Consider the following 20636-nt stretch of genomic DNA (forward strand, 5'->3'; position numbering starts at 1 on the left):
TAAGTGTGTTTATTTGTGTTCATTTATGTTTGTATGTTCATTTTCTTTGTTCATTTATGTTCGTGAACTATTCTTTTAGATTTTTTAACGAATGAACACAAACATGCTCCTTTCTTAAACGAACGAACATGAACACAAATATTTGTTCGATTAATTGTTCGTGCTCTTTTAAAGTTAAATAAAAGAACACGAACACACCCTTGTTCGTGTTCGTTCAGTTCATTTACTTCATCTCGTGTTCGTTCGGTTCATTTACAGGCCTAATTAGTAGTGCAAATCATCTCTCAAGATAACCAAAATGTAGAATAAACATTCAAAAGTTTTCCACTCATGAACATCATATTACATAAAGAAAAACGAGCATGAACAACTTAACTGCTTAAAATATTAAAATAAATGAAAATATAGTAGACATAAAAATACAGAATTAAAAATGCTTAAAGATGCAGAATTAAAAATGCTTTAAAAAATGCTTGCAAAATATATTACATAAAGAAAATCCACATTTTGTGGCCTTAAAAGTAGAGGTGCGCAAATAAACCGGTTAACCGAACCTACGCGAAAACCGATTATGTAGAAACCGGTTTGTAATTTTCTCCCCCAAAACCGGTTCCAAACTGGTTAACCGAACTGAACCGAAACCGGCCAAACCGGTCAAAACCCGAACCGAAACCGATTATAAACCGATTTTGACTTTTATTGACCAAACCGAACCGGTTTCAACTCAAACCAGTTTTGAGTTTTAAACCTTTGTGCACCTCTACTTAAAAGTGCCCAAGCATCCCAAACCCGATCCACCTATACAGATAAGGTATCAGTTAAACTACGAAAAGCGAACGAGTAATAAACCCAAAGTAGACAATACTCATCACACAACGGGGACATAAATTCATACAAACATGCGTCAAATATAAGAGAAGTTCAAAACTACTAAAACCATAAGACATCGATTTCAGCTGCAGCAGACGCTCGACGAAATTCCAATAACTTCGTAGCAAACACCAACTTTTCATCCGAAGATAATAACAAGCGGAAATAAATTTCAATCCTTTTTAGGAAAGGCGAGCATGCAAGTAAATACTTTATCAACCGTAACTCATTATCTGAACCTTTCAAACATCACCCTTCGAAGTTGCAACATCCCCGTTGTGTTGCAGTCATCTGCCTGTGAAGGCGCATCAGCGTTCTGCAAGAGTAACTCAACTAGTATTCAAATGCAAAACTATACACGAGATTATAAGACGAGTAGGGGTGGCAAATGTGACCCATGGGTTGTAATAAAATGTATATAATGGGTCAGAATGGGTCAAACTAAAAAAAGAAAATGATTGAAACGGGTCGACTTTTCTTGAGGGTTTTTTTATTTTTTTATGGAACGAGAAAAACGGAGGAAACTTTTTAGTTTTTTTACTTTTTTAGTTTTTGATTTATATTTCGAGTTATGATTTTTTAATTATTTTTTTTTGAATTTTTTAATGATGGGTATGGGTTAAAATGGGTTGAGATTTCAAAGACCCTCACTAAAATATTAAAAAAATAATAATTAAAAAATCATAACTCGAAATATAAATCAAAAACTAAAAAAGTAAGAAAACTAAAACGTTTCCTCCGTTTTTCTCGTTCCATAAAAAAATAAAAAAACCCTCAAGAAAAGTCGACCCTTTTCAATCATTTTCTTTTTTTAGTTTGACCCATTATATACATTTTATTACAACCCATTCAACCCATGGGTCACATTTGCCACCCCTAAAGACGAGCAGCATGATACATTATTACATACCCAGTTACTTGCTGTGATTTCAAGAGTTTGTAGATTCGGGGAGCTCCTAATCAATTCAAAAGCGCACGATAACTTCAGACGATTGTCTAAACATATTCTTGATAATTTAAGAACCTTGAGGCTGGGAAAGACGGTAGAGAACCTCTTGTTAGCACAGCCGTCTATCAACTACAAAATTTGGTGGATATTAGCCATGTTCGTTACAGTATCGGAACTAAATCTAAAAAAAGTTTGTTAAATTAACATGTTCAAAATAAACCAAACCAAACCAAAAAAAAAAAAAAAAAGTTGCACTCGCATAACGTATTATAAAAAAATTAACATATTTATTCAGTTGGCAAAATTGGGTTGTTGGTGCCCGGGCATTGGTAAAACCCGAGCGTTAAGATGGCGAGTCGACGTGAATTCGGTACTCGGTGTTGGTTGTGTTTGTTACAGTATATGCAGCGTTGGTAAAATCCAAGCATTGTCAGTCCCGGTTGTTGAGGCTGTGAGTCTATGGGAATTCAACCGGCTTACTTCATGTTCGTTTACCAGAACTATAAAAAACTTGTTCGGTTACATTCTTCATGATACTGGAACTAAATCAAAATATATAAAAATTGAGATGGACCAATGGGTGGTGCCGGTCAGTAAAACCCTGGTGCTGGTTAAACATGACCGTTGTCGGTCCCGGGCGTTGATGGTGCGCCTACGCGAATTCGGTATATTAAAACAAAAAAAAGTAAAAAAAAAATAAAATTGGCTTCCGATCAGTCGCAATTGTTACAATACCATAACTTAAAAAAAACAAAAGAAAAACGGCCAACGATGGACCGCCACTTGGTACAATAGGGGCCAAGCAGCACCAAAGTTCAACTTTACTTATTATAGATAATTTAGGGCTTTAAACAAACCGAACGTTTAGCCGGAAGTTTGTTTATGTTCGTTCGGTTAATAATTGAACGAACATGAACAAGAAATTTCATTCGATAAGTTAAACGAACGAACATGAACAGATGTCTCGTTTGTTCATGTGTGTTCGTGAACCGTTCGGTAAAGTGTTCGTGGACATTTGTTCATTTACGCTTGTTTATATTCGTTTGTTCATGTTCGCTTGTTTATTTTGTTCATTAAATTTTATTTTATATTTATTTATTTTATCCAAACTCTTTATATTTGTTTAATTTTAAACTTTTTTTTAATTATTTTAACAATTAAAATAGACCTCGTTTATGTTCACTTGTGCTTGTATGTGTTTGTTTAGAAACTTAAGAACGAAACCGAACAAATACACTTTCTTAATAAGTGAACACGGACAAGAAATATCGTTCAGTAGAGTTTGTGAACCATTCGTGAACAAGTTCAAATGGTTAATGAGTTCACGAACAAGAAATCTCGTTCGGTTAGTGTTCATGAACCGTTCGTGAACAAGTTCAAATGCTTAATGAACGAACACGAACAAGGCTTCCTTCGGTTCAGTTTAGTTTGTTTACAGCCCTCAATATTTATACTAATTAAGTATAAGCTGGTTAAACATATAAGCTAAGGGGGTAGAGGTCGCGGTTCGATCCCCTGCACCTCCTTTTGGATCTTACAGGAGTGTCTCCTCTTGTTGGGCTCAGGGACCGTGGGTTTGTTGTGGGTCAGGCTGCGTTGAAGGCTGAATCGGGCAAAGTTGTTAAACACGAGAAAGCTTGTTTAGATAATCAACATGTCTTTCTACCATTTGCCTTTGATACATTTGGTTTTCTGGCTCCAGAGGCTGTGAAATTTTTGAGTAGGGTTCAGCGCGTCGTACACGGAACCTCTTCAGCTTCTAGGTCCCAAAGCTTCGTTTTTAGCAGGATTGGCTTTGCTGTTCAAAAGGGGGTTGCGGCGCAGCTTGTTGCCCGTTTGCCTGCCACTTTATTGTAATCGTTTTATAGTAAATTATATAAAACTTCGATAATCAAGGTAAAAAAAATAACCGACATTAAGTAATTATTACCCGACAGTCTGCAAAATCCAACCGAAGCTCTTCAAGTTTTAGAAGAGAACCCAAAAGCTCAAATATGGTACTTGAACTTGTGATCATCGTCTCGTCGTCCTCAAAGTCATCATCATAAAACCGCAAAGATAATATTTTAAGATTTTCAAGTTTCGTAATCCCGTCTAATTTCAATTTATCCATTTCAAATAGATCATCCATCGCCAAATTCTCAAGTAATGGACACTGAGTAAAAAACTTCCCAAGTCCAATATTCTTTTCGAACGCCACACACAAGTCTAAGCTCAACGGGTTTGGAAAACCATGAAAAGTAGGTGGCGGGTCGAAAAAACAATTATAAAGTTTTAAATGTTTCAACTCTAAACACGAGAAAAGATGAGTAGGCAACTTGAGTAGCGTGTCATCCGAATTCACAAGCTTGAGGTCCTTAATTCCTTTTCTCGACAAGAACAAAATCAAGTAATTAATATCTTCAGCATCCGATACGTCATCTATGGAGAGAACAAACTTAGTAATGGCACCTCTAAGACGAAGAAGAATCGTACTAATAACTTTCACATGATTATTTTTGCCTTGTGCTTTTAATAAATCAAAGAAGTTCCAATCAAATACGACTTCGCTAAGCATAGTCCACTTAAACCTCCAGTGTCTAGATAAGATACTGGTCCTCACTGCATCTTGTATTAGCAGTCGATCCAAAATATTAGTTATCACAATATCTGGCATGTTGCTAATAGCATCTTCGGGTGCAAACTTGGATGCTTTATGCCTCGTCCCGTGAACGAGTTCCATTATTCTAAGAAAAAGACAGATATTAATAAAAAATAGTTATGGTATACATAAGATTTTAAATCCAAATTTATAGACGAAACTGTTCCGTTTCAATTCGGTTTGATTTTTTTGGTTGTTGGTTTCGTTTCAGTTTGGTTTTAGTTTTTTTTTTTTTTTTTTTTTTTTTGGTTTTGGTTTTTTAGTTTCGTTTCGGTATCAATTTTTCGGTTTTTGGTTTCGAGCCGCTTTCGGTTTTTTAGTTTTGTTTTAGTTCAGTTTCGGTTATTAGGCTTTTGGTTTTGGGTCGGTTTCAATTTATTTGGATTTTGGTTTCGATTTATTCGGTTTTTGGTTTCAGGTGGTTTCAGTTTTTTAGTTTATTTCATTACGGTTTCAGTTTATTAGGCTTTTGGTTTCATTTTGGTTTCGGGTCGGTTTTAGTTTTTTCTATTTTCGGTTTCTGTTCGGCCCCGAATTTTTAGTTTCGTTTCAGTTCGATTCCAGTTTATTAGGTTTTTGGTTTTGGGTCAGTTTCAGTTATTCGGTTTTTGGTTTCAGGTCGGTTACAGTATTTGGTTTTTGGTTCCAAGTCAGTTTTAGTTTATTCGGATTTTGGTTTCGGGTTGGTTTCAGTTTTTTTAGTTTCGTTTCAATTCGGATTTAGTTTAATTTTGGTTTTCAGTCTTAGTTAATTTCCATCCATGACATTGATATACAGATGTTACATATGATTTTAAATCCAAATATACAAATGAATTAGCTGAATTATAGTGACCATAAAAAGTGTGACAAAACCCTATATTATTCACAAACCTAACAACAACCTGGTACAGATACAAATGTCTACAGACAGACACTGAGATGAAAACATGTTCTAACCTTAAACACCTTATCCCATGAATTTGAACTCCAGCAGACACAAAAGTTATGTCTCTGGTTGGGGATGAGATTAATTTCAACCACATAACCCTGTTTTTTTTTGTTTTGTTTTATATATATATATATATATATATATATATATATATATATCTTTTACTATATTTATTAATTATCTTTATTTTCTTATTTATTTATTTTTTTAATTTAATGTTTTTGTTAAATTGAGGTCCAGTTAAACTGGAACCCGACCCGACCCTAAATCGGGTTTCTGGGTGTTTTTTATTCACAAAAATCCTGCCTGTTTATCAACTTAGATAAGATTATGGATAATCGGTTTCGGGTTATTCGGGTTAGGTTAATCGGCATTCGGGTAAATACAAGTTGCAATGCATACTTTACAATATGATGTTTCAAATCGTATTAACCAAACCGAACACTACCTTTGGGTTTTGGGTTCCATCTTAATCAGATTCGGGTTTATTCAGGGTTATGTGTTATTCGGGTTACTAGTAAAAACAACGCTCCTAATTATTACCGGAGGTTCAAAATCAGTTTGGCATTCCAGGAAAAAGGAAAATTGAGTTGAGACCTATACAACGCGGTTCGGTGAAACAAGTTTGTAACTTTAAAAGGACGACTAATGCAAAATGACAATATAAGCTAACTTTCGGAAGTCAGTTTTTGAGCTTTTTGTGATTTTTTTTGCCCCGCTCACCCCATAGGCCAAATAATTGTTAAAAAGTAATTATATATAATTTATATATAATTTCTAGGATTTATCTTTTTTTTTTAACTTCAAGGACCAATTTCTTTTTACCCCAGCCCTAGAACTTTAGGGGTTCTTGGAAACGACCCATAATAAAAATGAAAACCAGACCAAAAATAAAAATAAAATCAAAACAACCAAAACCAAACCATAGTGACCGCTTGATAACCGCGCCGATCTCGAGCTTTAGAACAAGAGCTCGAAATGAGTCGAGCTCGGCTTGGATCGTTTACACATATCTGTATCTATTCACAAAGAAACTGCAACTAATTTGCTTTTGTTATGGTGCATCGGCATTTTGTGACCTTAACGGTACCCAAACCCGCTCTACCCATACGGACTGGTAACTGATAAAACTATGAAAACACGTAAAACCCAAAATCCGAGTAATAAACCTAAAGTAGAAAATATTCATTACACAACGAGCCCATAAATTCATACAGATACGCGTCAAATATAAGAGAAGTTGAAAACAACTAAAACTAGAAGAGTTCGATTGCAGCAAAAGGGGAGACTCGTTGAAACTTCAATAACTCCAAAGTAAACATCAACTTTTCATCAGAAGTTAAAACCGAGCGGAAACAAATTTCAATCTTATCCAAGAAAGGGGAACTTGCAAGTAAATACTCTATCAACCGTAATTCATTCTCTGAACCTTTTGAACATTGAAACAGCACCCTACGAATCCGCAACGGCCAGATTATATCGTCGTCTATCTGTGGAGGCGAATCAGCATTCTGCAAGAATAACCAACTAGTCAATTGTGGTAACAATAAAGCAAACAAAAGTATTTTAGCACAGTGATCTAATTAAAGTACTTAAACGAAACGTGAAGCTCTTCTTTTCTTAAGTTCTGCAAGCGTCTCTTATCTGTTGGTTCGGCGAACGTACAACGTACATAAGTAGTGAAAGGCCGGCTGCTGTTTTTTTTTTTTTTTTTTAAATGCTAATAGGTATTGGGCCTAAATCATTCGGTTCTTGAAAGGTATGTATAAAAAAATAAAAATTTATATTACATATATATAATTTTTTTCAAAAACTCGGGCCCCATGGGAGACCGGGCCTTCAACGGTCGCCCTCCTCACCCTCCCACGGGCCGGTCTTGCAACTAGTATTCAAATGCAAAAATATTCACGTGATTTTAAGACGAGCAGCCTGATACATACCGAGTTATCTGCTGTGATTTGAAGAAACAGCAGTTCGGGCAGCTCTTAATCAATTCAAAAGCGAATGAAAACATCACGCCATTGTCTGGGAAAGACGGTTGAGAAACTCTTGTTAGCACCGCCTTTTGTCAACTACAAAATAAGCATGCACTACGGTCAAGTTAGATTATAACTAAATATTGTTACTTCTTCATTATTATATATATATATATAGATACATATATATATATATAGGGGAAGTATAAAATGAAAACCCACTTGAGTTGTGAAAACCCTATGTAACATCGTTTTTTTTTGTTACACACGTAATATATTTTGTTACATTTAATACAAAACATCGAAAAATAAAAAAACATTTTTTTGCTATTTTTTAACATTTTTTTACTAATTTTTATATATGTTTTCAAGAGAGAGAAAATGTTATATATATGTTTACATTTTTTATTAACTTTAATTGTGGACCACAAAATTTAAACTTTAATTAAAAAACATGTGATTGAGAATGAGTTTCTTGAGTTTTCACAACTCAAGTGGGTTTTTATTTTAACCTAACCCTATATATATATATATATATATATATATATATATATATATATATATATATATATTATATTACCCGACACTCTTCAAAATCCAACTCAAGCTCTTCAAGTTTTGGAAGAGAACCCAGAAGCTCAAAGATAGTACTAGAACGTGTGGTCTCGTCATCACCAAAACCAAGATCATGAAATCCCAAAGATAATATTTTGAGATTTTCAAGTTTTGCAATCCCGTCTAGTTTTACTTTGTTCATTTCAAATAGTTCATCCATGGCCAAATTCTCGACTAAGGGACACCGAGTGAAAAAATCCCCGAGTTCAAACTTCCATTTAAACTCCACACACAAGTCTAAGCTCAACAGGTTTGGAAAACCATGAAAAGTAGGCGGCGGATTGAAATAAAAATTTCGAAGTTTCAAATGTTTCAACTCTAAACAAGAGAAAAGATGGGTAGGCAAATCGAGTTCTGTATCACGCCAATTCTCAATAGTGAGATCTTTAATTCCTTTTCTTGACAAGAGCAAAATTATATTATCAATATCTTCATTATCAGTATAATCCAATAAGTAATCGATGGCGAGATCAAACTTAGTAATGGCACCTTTAAGATGATGAAGAATCCTACTTATAACTCTAAAGCGATTATCTTCGCCTTGTGTTTTAAATAAACGATGGAAGTCAGTATCAAATACGAGTTGGCTAAGCAGAGTCCACTTAAACCTCCAGTTTCTAGCCAAGATACTGGTCCTCACTGCATCTTGTATTGGCAACCGATCAAGAATATTAGTTGTTATACTGTCTGGCATGCTGCTAATAAAATCTTCAGGTGCAAACTTGGATCCTTTACGCGTTGTCAAGCCAATGAGTTCCATTATTCTAACAAGAAGACATGTATCAATCATATATTGCCATGGCATTCATAAACAAATGTCACATAGGATTTATAAATCCAAATTTACAATAAAAATGGTTTCGTTTCAGTTAGGCTAGATTTTTTTAGTTGTTGGTTTTAGTTTTTTTGGGGGTTTTGGTCTCGGTTTTTTAGTTTCGGTTTTAGGTTTCAGTCTGGTTTCAATTTTTTTAGTTTCTTTTTAATTTCAGTTTATTTGATTTTTGGTTCAGTTTCATTAGGGTTCGGTTTCAGTTGGAATCAATGGCGTGTTTATTCCAGAAGGTTCAGTAACAAACGACATCATTCACCCCACTTTCAGAACTAACAGCGTGTTTGTTTTAGTTGTTCTTTTGATTTACTTGGAGGAACCTATTCTGACCCGCTACACAGCCTGCCTCGGTCCATTCTGACTAGGGATGAGCTCGGTACCAAACCGTACCGATACCGAAAGTACCCGAACCCGATTAACCCAACCCGGCCCGACCCAACCCGAATAAGCGAGTTAGGGTCGCGTTAAATAGGGTCAAAAAGTATTGGTTGGGTTAACCCGAATAACCAGAATTGTTAATAGGGTCTGGTTTCGGGTTCATTTTTGGAAAAAAAAAAAGTCTGGTTTCAAGTTAACCCGATTAGTGGTGATACTTAACTTCAAACACAATAATGAAAAGGTGAAATAAGCACTAAAAAGTCAATACTGTAAGTTTTATAGGGGAGTTAATTATTCTCCTTGTACATGAACCGCTCGGCGGAAAGTTCATTTATGGTGTATCATTTAATTAAACAAACGAACATGAACACATGTTTCACTCGTTCATCTATGATCATGAACGTTCGTTTATGATCGTTCATTTAAGTTTGTTTACATTCGTTCATGTTCGTTTACATATTAATAGAAAATTATTAAATATTATTTGCATTAAGAAATCACCCTAATATGTTTTATACTTGTTTATTGTGTTCATTTATGTTTGTTAATGTATGTACATATATGTTCCTTCATGTTCGTTTTATCTTTGTTTAATTATGTTAATTTATTTTCGTGAATTGTTCGTTTAATTTTAAATAAACGAACGTAAATGAACACGAACATACTCATGTTTTAACTAACGAACACGAACACAAAGATTTGTTCGATGAAGTGGTCATGTTCGTTTAAAGTTAAATGAACGAACAGGGACATGCCTTTGTTCATGTCTGTACTTGTAAAAGAAAATGATAATTGTGTTTGTGTTCGATTAGCCCGACTAACCCGACCCGAATAACCGGAGCCTTAATAGGGTCGGGTTGCGGACACGACCTTAATAATGTCTACTAATGAAAACATGTTCTAACCTTAAAATAAAAGGCAGAAACCGTATCCGATGAAACTGAACTCCGGCGGACACGACACACGAGGTTTAAGTGTCTGGCTATTTGGGGATGATTAATTTCAACTTTATTTTTCCATTTCATATATTTATATCTTTATTTTCTTATTTATTTTTTTAAAATTATTTTGTTTAGTTGAGGTTCATTTAAACTGAGACCTGACCCGGCTCTAAACCGAAAATGAGACGTGTATGTACTCGATTAAAACCGTAGCTTCAAAATCAGTTTGACATTCCAAAAAAAAAACCGGGTTGAGATCAGTAGAATAAGGTTCGATGACATTGATTTAAAACTAGTTTGTAACTTAAAGGGTTGTTTGGGATTCCTTATTTTACCTTCTTACAATTTTTTTCATAAGTTAATAAGTTACAACTTATTAACGTATCCTCTCACAATAACACATCATACCAAACACCTTTTAACTTGTTCAAAAATTAATAAGTCATAAGTTGCTTAAAATAAGCAATCCCAGACACCCCCTAAAAAAAGATTTGACTATTGCAAAACGGCTATATGGTGGTTAGAATCAGACTTTAGGATTTTTTTTACCACGTGGAGTTAGTTTTTTTTTTTGGCTATATAGGCCCCTACAAGTTTTAAAATTATAATTAACGATTTCTCGTTATCTCTGTCAAACACTACACTTGAAGATTCATTTATATACCCTAACCTGATTTGAAACTCCTGACTCCTGAATGATACTTTAAGGGCGCGTTCGTTTCACAGAATTCGTGGAAATTCAAAGGAATTAGAATTAAAATCTCCTGACATGGTGTGTTTGTTTCGTTGGAATTGGAATCTTAATTCGTGAGAATCTAAAATGGTGTGTTCGGTTGTCAAAGAATTAGAATTGGAATTCAATTCCTTTAAATAAAGGGATTCTAAATCCTTTCAAAATATGGAGTATTTCAAGTGAATTCGTTGGAATCTTTTGTCGATTTTTTTTAACGAGAACAACGAATAAAGCATTTAAGTTTTTTTACTTTTTTGTTTTTGATTTATATTTTGAGTTATGATTTTTTTATTATTATTTTTGAATATTTTTTTGAGGGTTTTTAAAATAAATCTAAAAAAATATTCAAAAATAATAATAAAAAAAAAATCATATCTCAAAATATAAATTGAAAACAAAAAAATAAAAAAACCAAAATGTTTCCGCCGTTATCCTCGTAAAAAAATATATATATATAAAAAAAACCGATTCTAATTCATTTGCCAAACGAACACATCAAGAATGAAACAAGATTTCAATTTCTATTGGAATGTTTAGATTGCAAATCCAATTCCAAATCCTATGCAACTTCCAATTCCATTTCATTCCATTCCGTGAAACGAACGCGTCCTAAATGTTATACACATGCATGTTTGGGACCGAGTCTGTAAACAACTTATTGACTTATTGGGTCTTCACTGAAAACCCAAGCCTCCTATCACAAGACCACAAGCGTAAGATATTTTATTTACTTTATTAAACATATCTTTGTTTATTTTGTTTTGTTGGCTTTAATTACTTTTTTTTTCTCTATTCCCAATTGACATATTTTCCTCAAACCCTTTTGTCATCCTTCTGCTTGATTCAAATAATGTACTTCAATTAACTGCTTAATAGTTTAAAATAAATAAAAAATAAAGTAGACTTACTAAAAATGCAGAATTAAACATGCATAACAGTACCCAATTATCCCGAACCCGATTGACCCATACAGATTGATTGAAGGTTCAACTATGAAACCCAAGAACCCGAAACAAGAGAACCTAAAACCCGAGAATATCTATTACACAATGGCCCATAAGTTCATACAAATACGCGTCAAATATAAAAGAAGTTCAAAGCAACTAAAACTAAAAGAGTTCGATTTCAGCTACAGGGGATTCTCGATGAAACTTCAATAGCTTCGAAGTAAACATCAACTTCTCATCAGAAGTTAAAATCGAACGGAAACAAATTTCAATCTTATCTAAGAAAGGGGAGCTTGCAACCGTAATTCATTCTCTGAACCTTTCGAACATTGAAACAGCACCCTTCGAAGCTCCAACTGCCACGTTGTGTTGCAGTCTATCTGTGGAGGCGGATCAGCATTCTGCAAGAAACACCAACTAGTATTCAAATGCAAAACCATACACGACATCATATTATTAAAGACGAGCAACATGATACATACCGAGTTCTCAGTTGTGATTTCAAGATACAAAAGATTCGGGCAGCTCCTAATCAATTCAAAAGCGCATGAAAACTTCACAGCATTGTCTAAACATATTCTTGATAGTTTAAGAACCTCGAGACTTGGAAAGACGGTAGAGAACCTCTTGTTCGCACCACCTTCTATCAACTACAAAAAAATAAACACGTACTGCGGTTAGGGGTGCAAACAAGCCGAGCCCGAGCTCGACCAGGTTCAAGCTCTATTTCCAAAGCTCGAGCTCTGCTCGTGAGTAGATTTTCAAGCTCGAGCTCGGCTCGGGTTCGTTTACGATTTATAAATTATTTTTTAAATAATATAATTATTTTTGTATATTTTTTTCTGTTATAATTTTCTATACAAAATAATATATATTATTTAGTTATTTTTATTTATTTTTTAACACTATATTTATTAATTAATAATTATTAAATATATATTTAAAAAAATCATATAAATAGCAGGCTCGTTTAGGCTCGCGAGCCGACTCGAGCTCGATAAGTGAAGCTTGGGCTCTGGCTCAGGGTCGTTTATTAAACAAGCTTACTTTTAGGCTCGAGCTCGGGCTCGATTAAGCTCGGCCCGTTCGAGCTTTCTAACGAGCCGATCTCGGGTAGCTCGCGAGCAGCTCGGCTCGTTTGCACCCCTAACTGCAGTCAATTTAGATTGTTACTAAAATATTATTATTAATTCTTATTTATTTTATTACCCAACAGTCTTCAAAATCCAACTGAAGCTCTTCAAGATTCGGAAGAGAATCCAGAAGCTTAAAGATCATACTAAAACTTGTGCTCGCGTCGTCATCATCATCAAAAAATTTCAAAGATAATAATTTGAGATTTTCAAGTTTTGCAATTCCGTCTAATTTTACTTTGTCCCATTCAAATAGATTATCCATGGCCAAATTCTCAACTAAGGGACACCGAGTGAAAAATTCCTCGAGATCAAACTTCTTTTTAAACTCCACACACAAGTCTAAGCTTAACAGGTTTGGAAAACCATGAAAAGTCGACAGGGGATTAAAATAACAGTTACGAAGTTTCAGATGTTTCAACTCTAAACAAGAGAAAAGATCGGTAGGCAACTTGAGTTGTATCGCATGCCAATTCATAATAGCGAGGTCCCTAATTCCTTTTCTCGACAACAGCAAAATCAAACTATTAAAATCTTCGTTATTAATATATTCATAATTCAATAAGTCATCTATGGTGAGATCAAACTTGGTAATGGCGCCTTTAAGATGAAAAAGAAGCCTACTTATAACTCTAAAGTAATTATCTTCGCCTTGTGCTTTTAATAAATCATAGAAGTCAGTATCAATTACGAGTTGGCTAAGCAGAGTCCACTTAAACCTCCAGTTTCTAGCCAAGATACTGGTCCCCACTGCATCTCGTATTGGCAACCGATCCAGAATATTAGTTGTTATAATGTCTGGCATGTTGCTAATGAAATCTTTGGGTGCCAACTTGGATGCTTTACATGTCGTCCCGTGAATGAGTTCCATTATTCTAACAAGAAGACAATTAGTAATCATAAATAGCCATGACATTCATATACAAATGTTGCATAGGTTTGATTTTAGTAGGAATCAGTGACGTCTTTGTTTCAGATGGTTTAGTAGCAAACAACTTCATTCACCCCATTTTTTTTAGTCGTTACTTGATTTACTCGGAGGAACCTATTCTGGCCCGTTACATAACCTATCTCGATCCATTCTGACTTGGGATGAGCTCGGTACCAAAACGTACCGGTACTGAAAGTACCGATCCCAAAAATCGTCAAAAATGGGTACCATTTGCTACTTCCTATATATATTATTCATATAGCTAGGGGTGTCAATTCCTGACACGAAAAGATATAGGTTTTGGGTTGGCTGACACGACTTGTTTTCTTAAACAGGTCAACCCGAACCCGACACATTTAAAAAGCAGGTCCACCCGAACCCGACCCGTTAAAAAGTGGGTTGACCTGTTAACCCGTTTAACAATATTAGAGAAGCTAATATTTTGATTTTAGAAAGTTTTAAATTTGAAAGTTAAATACTTAGATCTTTTTACTCTACTTTTATCTACTTTTTACTTACAAGATTTTCATTTTATTAGTTTTAACCGTCTATTCTTTGGTTATTTCATTCGTTTGTTCTTATCTTGAGCTAATTATGTTAACCCAAGTTTGTTAACTGGGAATGAAAGATAAATACACAAAAACAATTAGATATATCACAAATAATTAACAAGTTTTATATTATTACTAAATTAATAGGTATTACTCATATTCGTATATGAACGTGAAATGGGTTGACCCGAAACACAACCCGAACACGACACAAATAAAAATATGGGTTGGGTTAACGGGGTGTTTGGGCGAGCTTTTAGAATTGTTTTTTTGCTGATTTGCTTTTTGAAAAGCAAAAGCCACTTTTAAAAAGCTCCAATCTGAAGCTTTTGGAGGAGCTCTCCCAAACACCTTTTTACTTTTCAAGAAACGAATAGCAAATAAGCAAGTTTTAAAAGCTCATCCAAACAACCCCTAAGGTTGAAGAATCCGCCAACCCGACACGATTGACACCCCTACATGTAGCCATGACATTGATATATATAGAGATGTTACATAGGATTAGAATTTAAAACCCAAATTTACAAAGGAAATAGTTGAATTATGAAGACAGGTTCTAGAACTAGACAGCATTTAAAAAGTGTTACAAAACCCTAGATTAGATTATTCACAAACCTATCAACAATCAAGCAAATATTCAAATGTCTACAGACAGACACTGAGATGAAAACATGTTCTAACCTTAAAAGAAAGCAGAAACCGTATCCGATGAGTTTGAACTCCGGCGGACACGACACACGAGGTCTAAGTTTCTGGTTGGTTGGGGATTATTAGCTTCAACTCACTACTGCCTCTGTTTATTGTCATTTTTCATATATTTATATTTTTACTTAGTACGAGTCATCAGTAGAAATGTTATGACTTAAAGATCAGCGAATTTGGTTTTTAAAAGATTGAGTTTTGCGATTCAAAAAGGATAACGACGTAGCTTGTTGCCCAATTGCTTTCTGTTTCGATGTAATTACTACATTACTTATTACAATTAAAGTATTAATAAATTTAACAATCATTATTATTATTTGTTTGGTAAGTTGAAGTCCAGTTAAATCGTAACCTAACCCAACTCTAAACCAAAATTAAGACTTCTTTGAACCGATTAAAATTGTAGATTCAAAATCAGTTTGGCATTCAAGAAAAAACCGAGTTGAGGCTCGTAAAACACAGTTCGGTGAAACTGGTTTGTAACTTAAAAAAAACTAACTATTGCAAAACAACTACAATATAAAACAATAGGAAGTCCGTTTTTAGGATTTTTTTTATGACCGTTTTACCCCATGTAAGTCTAAAAAAGCAAGTTGAGACATGTAGAGCATTGTTCGGTGACTCCTTACTTTTAATTCATACATTGAACGTTATCAAGCCGAGCTCGAATTTTAGAAATATAGCTCGAAACAAACTGAGCTTGAGCATAGAGGAGCTGAGACTCGGTTCAGCTCGACTTACTCATTGAATATGATCAATATAAGTTATTATAAATAAATTGTAAATAAATAATTCCAACTTTTGTGTATTGGCCGGTAATAATCCTAACTTTAAAAATCACCATCAGTTGTCCCAACTTTCAATTATTTTTGTATTAATGGACCTTTGTTAAAAAACATTTAACGTTGTTAAGTTTTTTTCCGAGTTTCAAACCGATGCTTTAGGGCTTTTGATCAAAAGAACGATACGAGTCGACCGATGTAAAATTTATCTCAAAGCGGTAATCCAAGCGATGAAACAATGCTTCAATTCGGGTGTTTGAATTACCAGTTAACAAAAATCAAGTCATTTGAATCACTGTTTCGAGACAAGTTTACATCAGTCGAATCGTATCGTTTTTCCGATCAAAAGCTCTAAAAACGGTTTGAAACTCAGGGAAAAAACTTAACGGCGTTAAGTGTTTTTTAACAGAGGTCAATTGAGACGAAAATATATGAAAGTTGGAACCGCTGCTAGTGATTTTATCGACCAGTTCACAAAAGTTTGGGTGATTTGTTTCCACTTTGCGTTTATTTTAAAATGCAATTATTTTAATAAACATATCTTTATTTATTTATTTATTTTTATTTTGTTGGATTTAATTACTTTTTTCTCTATTCCCATTAACAAATTTTCTTCAAACTCAAACCCTTTCGTCTCCGGAGGTCATCAATCATCTGCTTGATTCAAATCATCATCCAATTATTCAAGATTTTAAACCAATCAGCCATCAATTAGAGGTAAGTTATCGTATTACATCAATCTGGGTCATACCCTTTGGATCCTAGGGTTTCAATTTTAGATCTGAAGATAAAGTTTCAAACTTTTTAATAGTATTTTTAGTTCAATTAAACTCTTCAATTTGTTAATTTCAATCGTATTATGTTACTGTGGTGTCAATTGATTGTGTTATTTTATATGTATCTGTTGAAAGTTATATCAAGTTTGTAGATTTTTTCCAAACCCGAACACGAAACCTGTTTAAAGACACAATGAATAACACACTTTTAACGAAACCAAAGTTTTCAAAATGAGCATAAAAGTCTTCGTTAATAGATAATCCATAACGCATTTGAAACAATAAACCATCGAAGCAAATCGCAGCATCCATAAAAAATATAATATCGGGATCGGACGGGCATTAGTGAAATGTCGTTTGTACGTATGACTTTAGGTTAAGACTTTAGGAGTGTATATATATTATTTTTTTTAAAATAAAAATCTACACAGGTTACTAAGGCTGGTCTCTATGGTGGGGGCTTCGAAGCCCCTCCACAGTGCCACGTCATCGCCACGGGGCTTCGAAGCCCGCCCCGCTATGGTTTAAAGCCCCTTGGGCGCTCCAATATATATATACACGTATATATGTATGTGTGTGTGAGAGATGGAGAGAGAGGGCCCACCTTTTCCACTCTTCTGCGCCAGTCGTTCCAAGGGCGCCCCCCCCCCCCCCCTCCGCGCCCCTCAGCAGTGCTCCACGCTCCCTTTCTCCGCGCTCATAGCAACCAGTCTAACAGGTTAACAGGTCTTTAACCTGTTTGAGCATTCTCATCCCACTCTCTATCCCTAAACCAAAAATTACACTAAAACTCACTACATTTTCTCACTCTGTTTCAATTAAATAATACTTTTTATACCTTTTATCATTACCTTTTCTCTTTCCTTCACTCACAACCACTTTCAAAATATATTAAAAAATTATAGGGGGTGAACAGTAGCTTTTCAAATATACAGAAAAATCACTACTTTTTCTAAAATATAAAAACTCTTCACTCACAATACCCTAAATCACTCTCTAAATTATAATAGCATCCCTCACATTAAATGAGGGGTTGGATGAGAATGCTCTTAGGACACGAATTTAAACACCTTTTAAGACACAAAATCTGTTAAGCTCAAACCCAAACCTGTTAAAGCCCGTGTCGTGTTAACAAGTTCGTGTAATAAATTGACAGCCCTAAAAAAATAAAAAAAGTTATAAATTCGGCTTTTACTGCATGCAAAACCAAAAGCTATTTTAAATCAGAATTTTAGACTTTTTAGGCTTTTTTAGTGCAATTAAACTCTTCAATTTGCTATTTTCAGTCGTATGTTACTGTCTTTTGCATTAATCGAGTTATGATTCTGTTGTTTTGATTATTCTGTTCTTAGTTTGCTCGGATTTGGGGAAAGTTAATCAAGTTTGTATATTTGGGAAAAGTTAGCTTTTCAGATGTAATTCATATGTTGAATTAGGGGCGTGCATAAGTTCGGTTTGGGTCGCTTTTGGGCTAAAACCGAAACTTCGGTTTTGAATTTCTAAAACCTTTCGGTATCGGTTATTTGGTCATTGACGATTTTGTCATTTGACTATTTGAGCTTGAGGCTAAAATTTTTCTTGGCTCAAAGTAATGAATTTGAGACTGAATGTTTGTGTTAATTAATAACTAATTGAATATTTATATTATATGCATTTGGGCTAAAATATTTGAGTTGCATATTCATTAAATTCTTATAAATTGTTTAAAATAAAAAATGAAAAAAATTATAAATCTCGGTTTGGTCTTTTCGGTTTTTATTAAATGTTCTACGGTTCGGTTCAGTTATTGGCCTCAAATCAAATTAACCAGTCGGTTTTCAGTTAATCAGTTTGGTTTATTCAGTTTAATAACTAAAATCAAATTTGGCTAAAACTTTTACTTAGAAATACATGCATTGATGCATAAATACACGAAATGAATGTATAAATACATAAAATGGACACACACACACACACACACACATCAAATGGAGGTCTAAGTACATGAAATGGAGATATATGAATGGTTTGTTTAATTTCGGTTAAATGAAGGTGCAAAAAATAACCGATAAACGATTTTCGGTTAATTCGGTTATTGGTTAATTTCGGTTCTGTTCCGTCGGTTTTCGGTTCGATAATAATTGTTTTCTTTCAGGTGTATGAAGCATGGATCTTCAAAACACAGTGGAAGATCAAAGTGAAACTCTAAACACCACTACCATGAATGCTTCAACCCGTGATCATCCACTTAACAACGCGTTCGGCTCACTAAACGACATATGTTATGAACTATCCTCCCTACAAGATCTCGCGTGTCGCGGCTCGTGGCTGTCCATTCTCGACAAAGTAGCTCGAGCCCGCACACAATCACTTCTTACGAAACCGCACGAACACCTAATTTACCTCACCTAAAACACCATAGCCCTCACCAAACTCCGCCGGTTCCAAGAAGCTGTTACCGAACTCGACACCCTCGAGAACGGGATCGATAACGTTATTTACAGTTATGAAAATTACCCACAACATTACCCTAACCGTCACGGCTCCATGGCCCCGTTTTCCCTCCGGTGGTTATACGCCGAACTCCCGTCTCGAACTGGTAACCGTCAAGAAACGCTAGACCGGTTCTATACGCTGCTGCATTTCGTTCGAGAGAAAATTAAAACGAATGCGAAACCGAAACTGGAAACCGATGAAGATTTTTCGAGTATGTCGGGTGATATATGGAGAAAACGCGAGGGTTTGGTGATTAACTCGATTATAAGTCATCATTTGAGTCATAAAGAGTTTTCGGTTTGCTTGGATTTGATCAAAGATTTGGTTAACTGTGACCCGACCCCAGTTGCCAGAGCGGTTTTGATTTCGAAGCTCGGTTATATCCAAATGCAGTTAGGCGATTTGGAAGGTGCGAAGTCGAGTTTTAATATAGTCGAAGGGATTGTCACCGAAGAGAAGGTTGAAACCGAGATGAAGAATCTTGTAAACCGAAACAAGGCGTTAATGTTTATGGTCGGGAAAGATTACGTGTCGGCTGTACGTGAGTACCAGGAGTGTATCGACCGGGATGATTCGGACGTGGTGGCGATTAATAACAAGGCGCTTTGTTTAATGTATTTGCGGGACTTGTCGGATTCTATAAAGGTGTTGGAGAGTGCGTTGGAGCGGGTTCCTACCGCGGCTTTAAACGAGACATTTGTGGTAAATTTGTGCAGTATGTATGAGTTGGCTTATGTTAATCACTCGGATATTAAGAAGACGCTTAGCAATTGGATTGCTCGTGTGGCGCCGGATGATTTCGATGCTTCGTGTACTCGTGTTTGAAGCAGTTATGTTGTTTTAAGGATTGTTGAATGTTGATGATTCTAATGTTCTTGAGAATGTGTATCTGCTGACTATCAACATGTTAAATGGCAAAATGTTAGCTTACTTGATAAAAGACTTAAATTTTTTTATTTATACTTCTGAAACATAATTTTATCAAGGTTGATATAAATAAAATTATATGTGTATCTTTTTATTACTGGATCGGTTGCCAATACAAGATGCAGTACGGACCAGTATTTTGGCTAAAAACTTGATGAATAGATGGACTGTGCTTAGCCACCTCGTATTTGACGAGTACTTCTTGTTCTATTTAAGAAAAACAAATGGCGAAAGTAAGTTTGGACGAATTATAAGTAGGCGTCTTCATATTAATGGTGTTATAACAAAGTTTGCTCTTTACATCAATGTTGTTGAGACAGGACCGGCACGACCGGGATTTGGTCCACTGACGCGTCCGGTTCTGTGTAGTTCGCTCGGCTCCCAAATAATTGGCCGGTCCGACAGGAAAACGGGACCGTTTTTTTTTTAAATCTTTTTTTCAGCCTACCTGTCATTTTCTTTACCAAAGTTGTTCGGCCCGGTCCGACCGGTTCGACTGGCTGAACCGGTAAACCGGTCGGCCGTCCGTTTCGCTGTCCGATCCGGTTA

The 20636-nt window shown here is 35.1% G+C and overlaps 2 protein-coding genes and 1 pseudogene across 3 annotated transcripts in view; 1 reads left to right on the top strand and 2 right to left on the bottom strand.

Moving 5' to 3' along the window:
- LOC143533248 (F-box/FBD/LRR-repeat protein At1g13570-like) overlaps nucleotides 1-20636 on the bottom strand; it is a 48134-nt gene that overhangs the window by 10770 nt on the left and 16728 nt on the right. The gene's annotated exons all lie outside the window — the stretch shown is intronic.
- Nucleotides 931-15205, bottom strand: LOC143533299 (F-box/FBD/LRR-repeat protein At1g13570-like; annotated as a pseudogene). Its single transcript, XR_013135327.1, has 4 exons — nucleotides 15107-15205; nucleotides 3750-4545; nucleotides 1781-1948; nucleotides 931-1186 (listed from the first exon to the last, which is right to left on the bottom strand). The product of XR_013135327.1 is annotated as an F-box/FBD/LRR-repeat protein At1g13570-like (transcript).
- Nucleotides 16614-19996, top strand: LOC143533275 (uncharacterized). Its single transcript, XM_077028113.1, has 2 exons — nucleotides 16614-16626; nucleotides 18820-19996. The coding sequence occupies exon 2, from the start codon at nucleotides 19212-19214 to the stop codon at nucleotides 19983-19985; it is 774 nt and encodes a 257-aa protein (XP_076884228.1). The 5' UTR covers nucleotides 16614-16626; nucleotides 18820-19211; the 3' UTR covers nucleotides 19986-19996.

Source organism: Bidens hawaiensis, unplaced genomic scaffold (genome assembly GCF_021521415.1).
Source record: "Bidens hawaiensis isolate Kalapana, Puna unplaced genomic scaffold, B.hawaiensis_p1.1 tig00009659_1, whole genome shotgun sequence".
In the NCBI taxonomy this organism is placed as follows: domain Eukaryota; kingdom Viridiplantae; phylum Streptophyta; class Magnoliopsida; order Asterales; family Asteraceae; genus Bidens; species Bidens hawaiensis.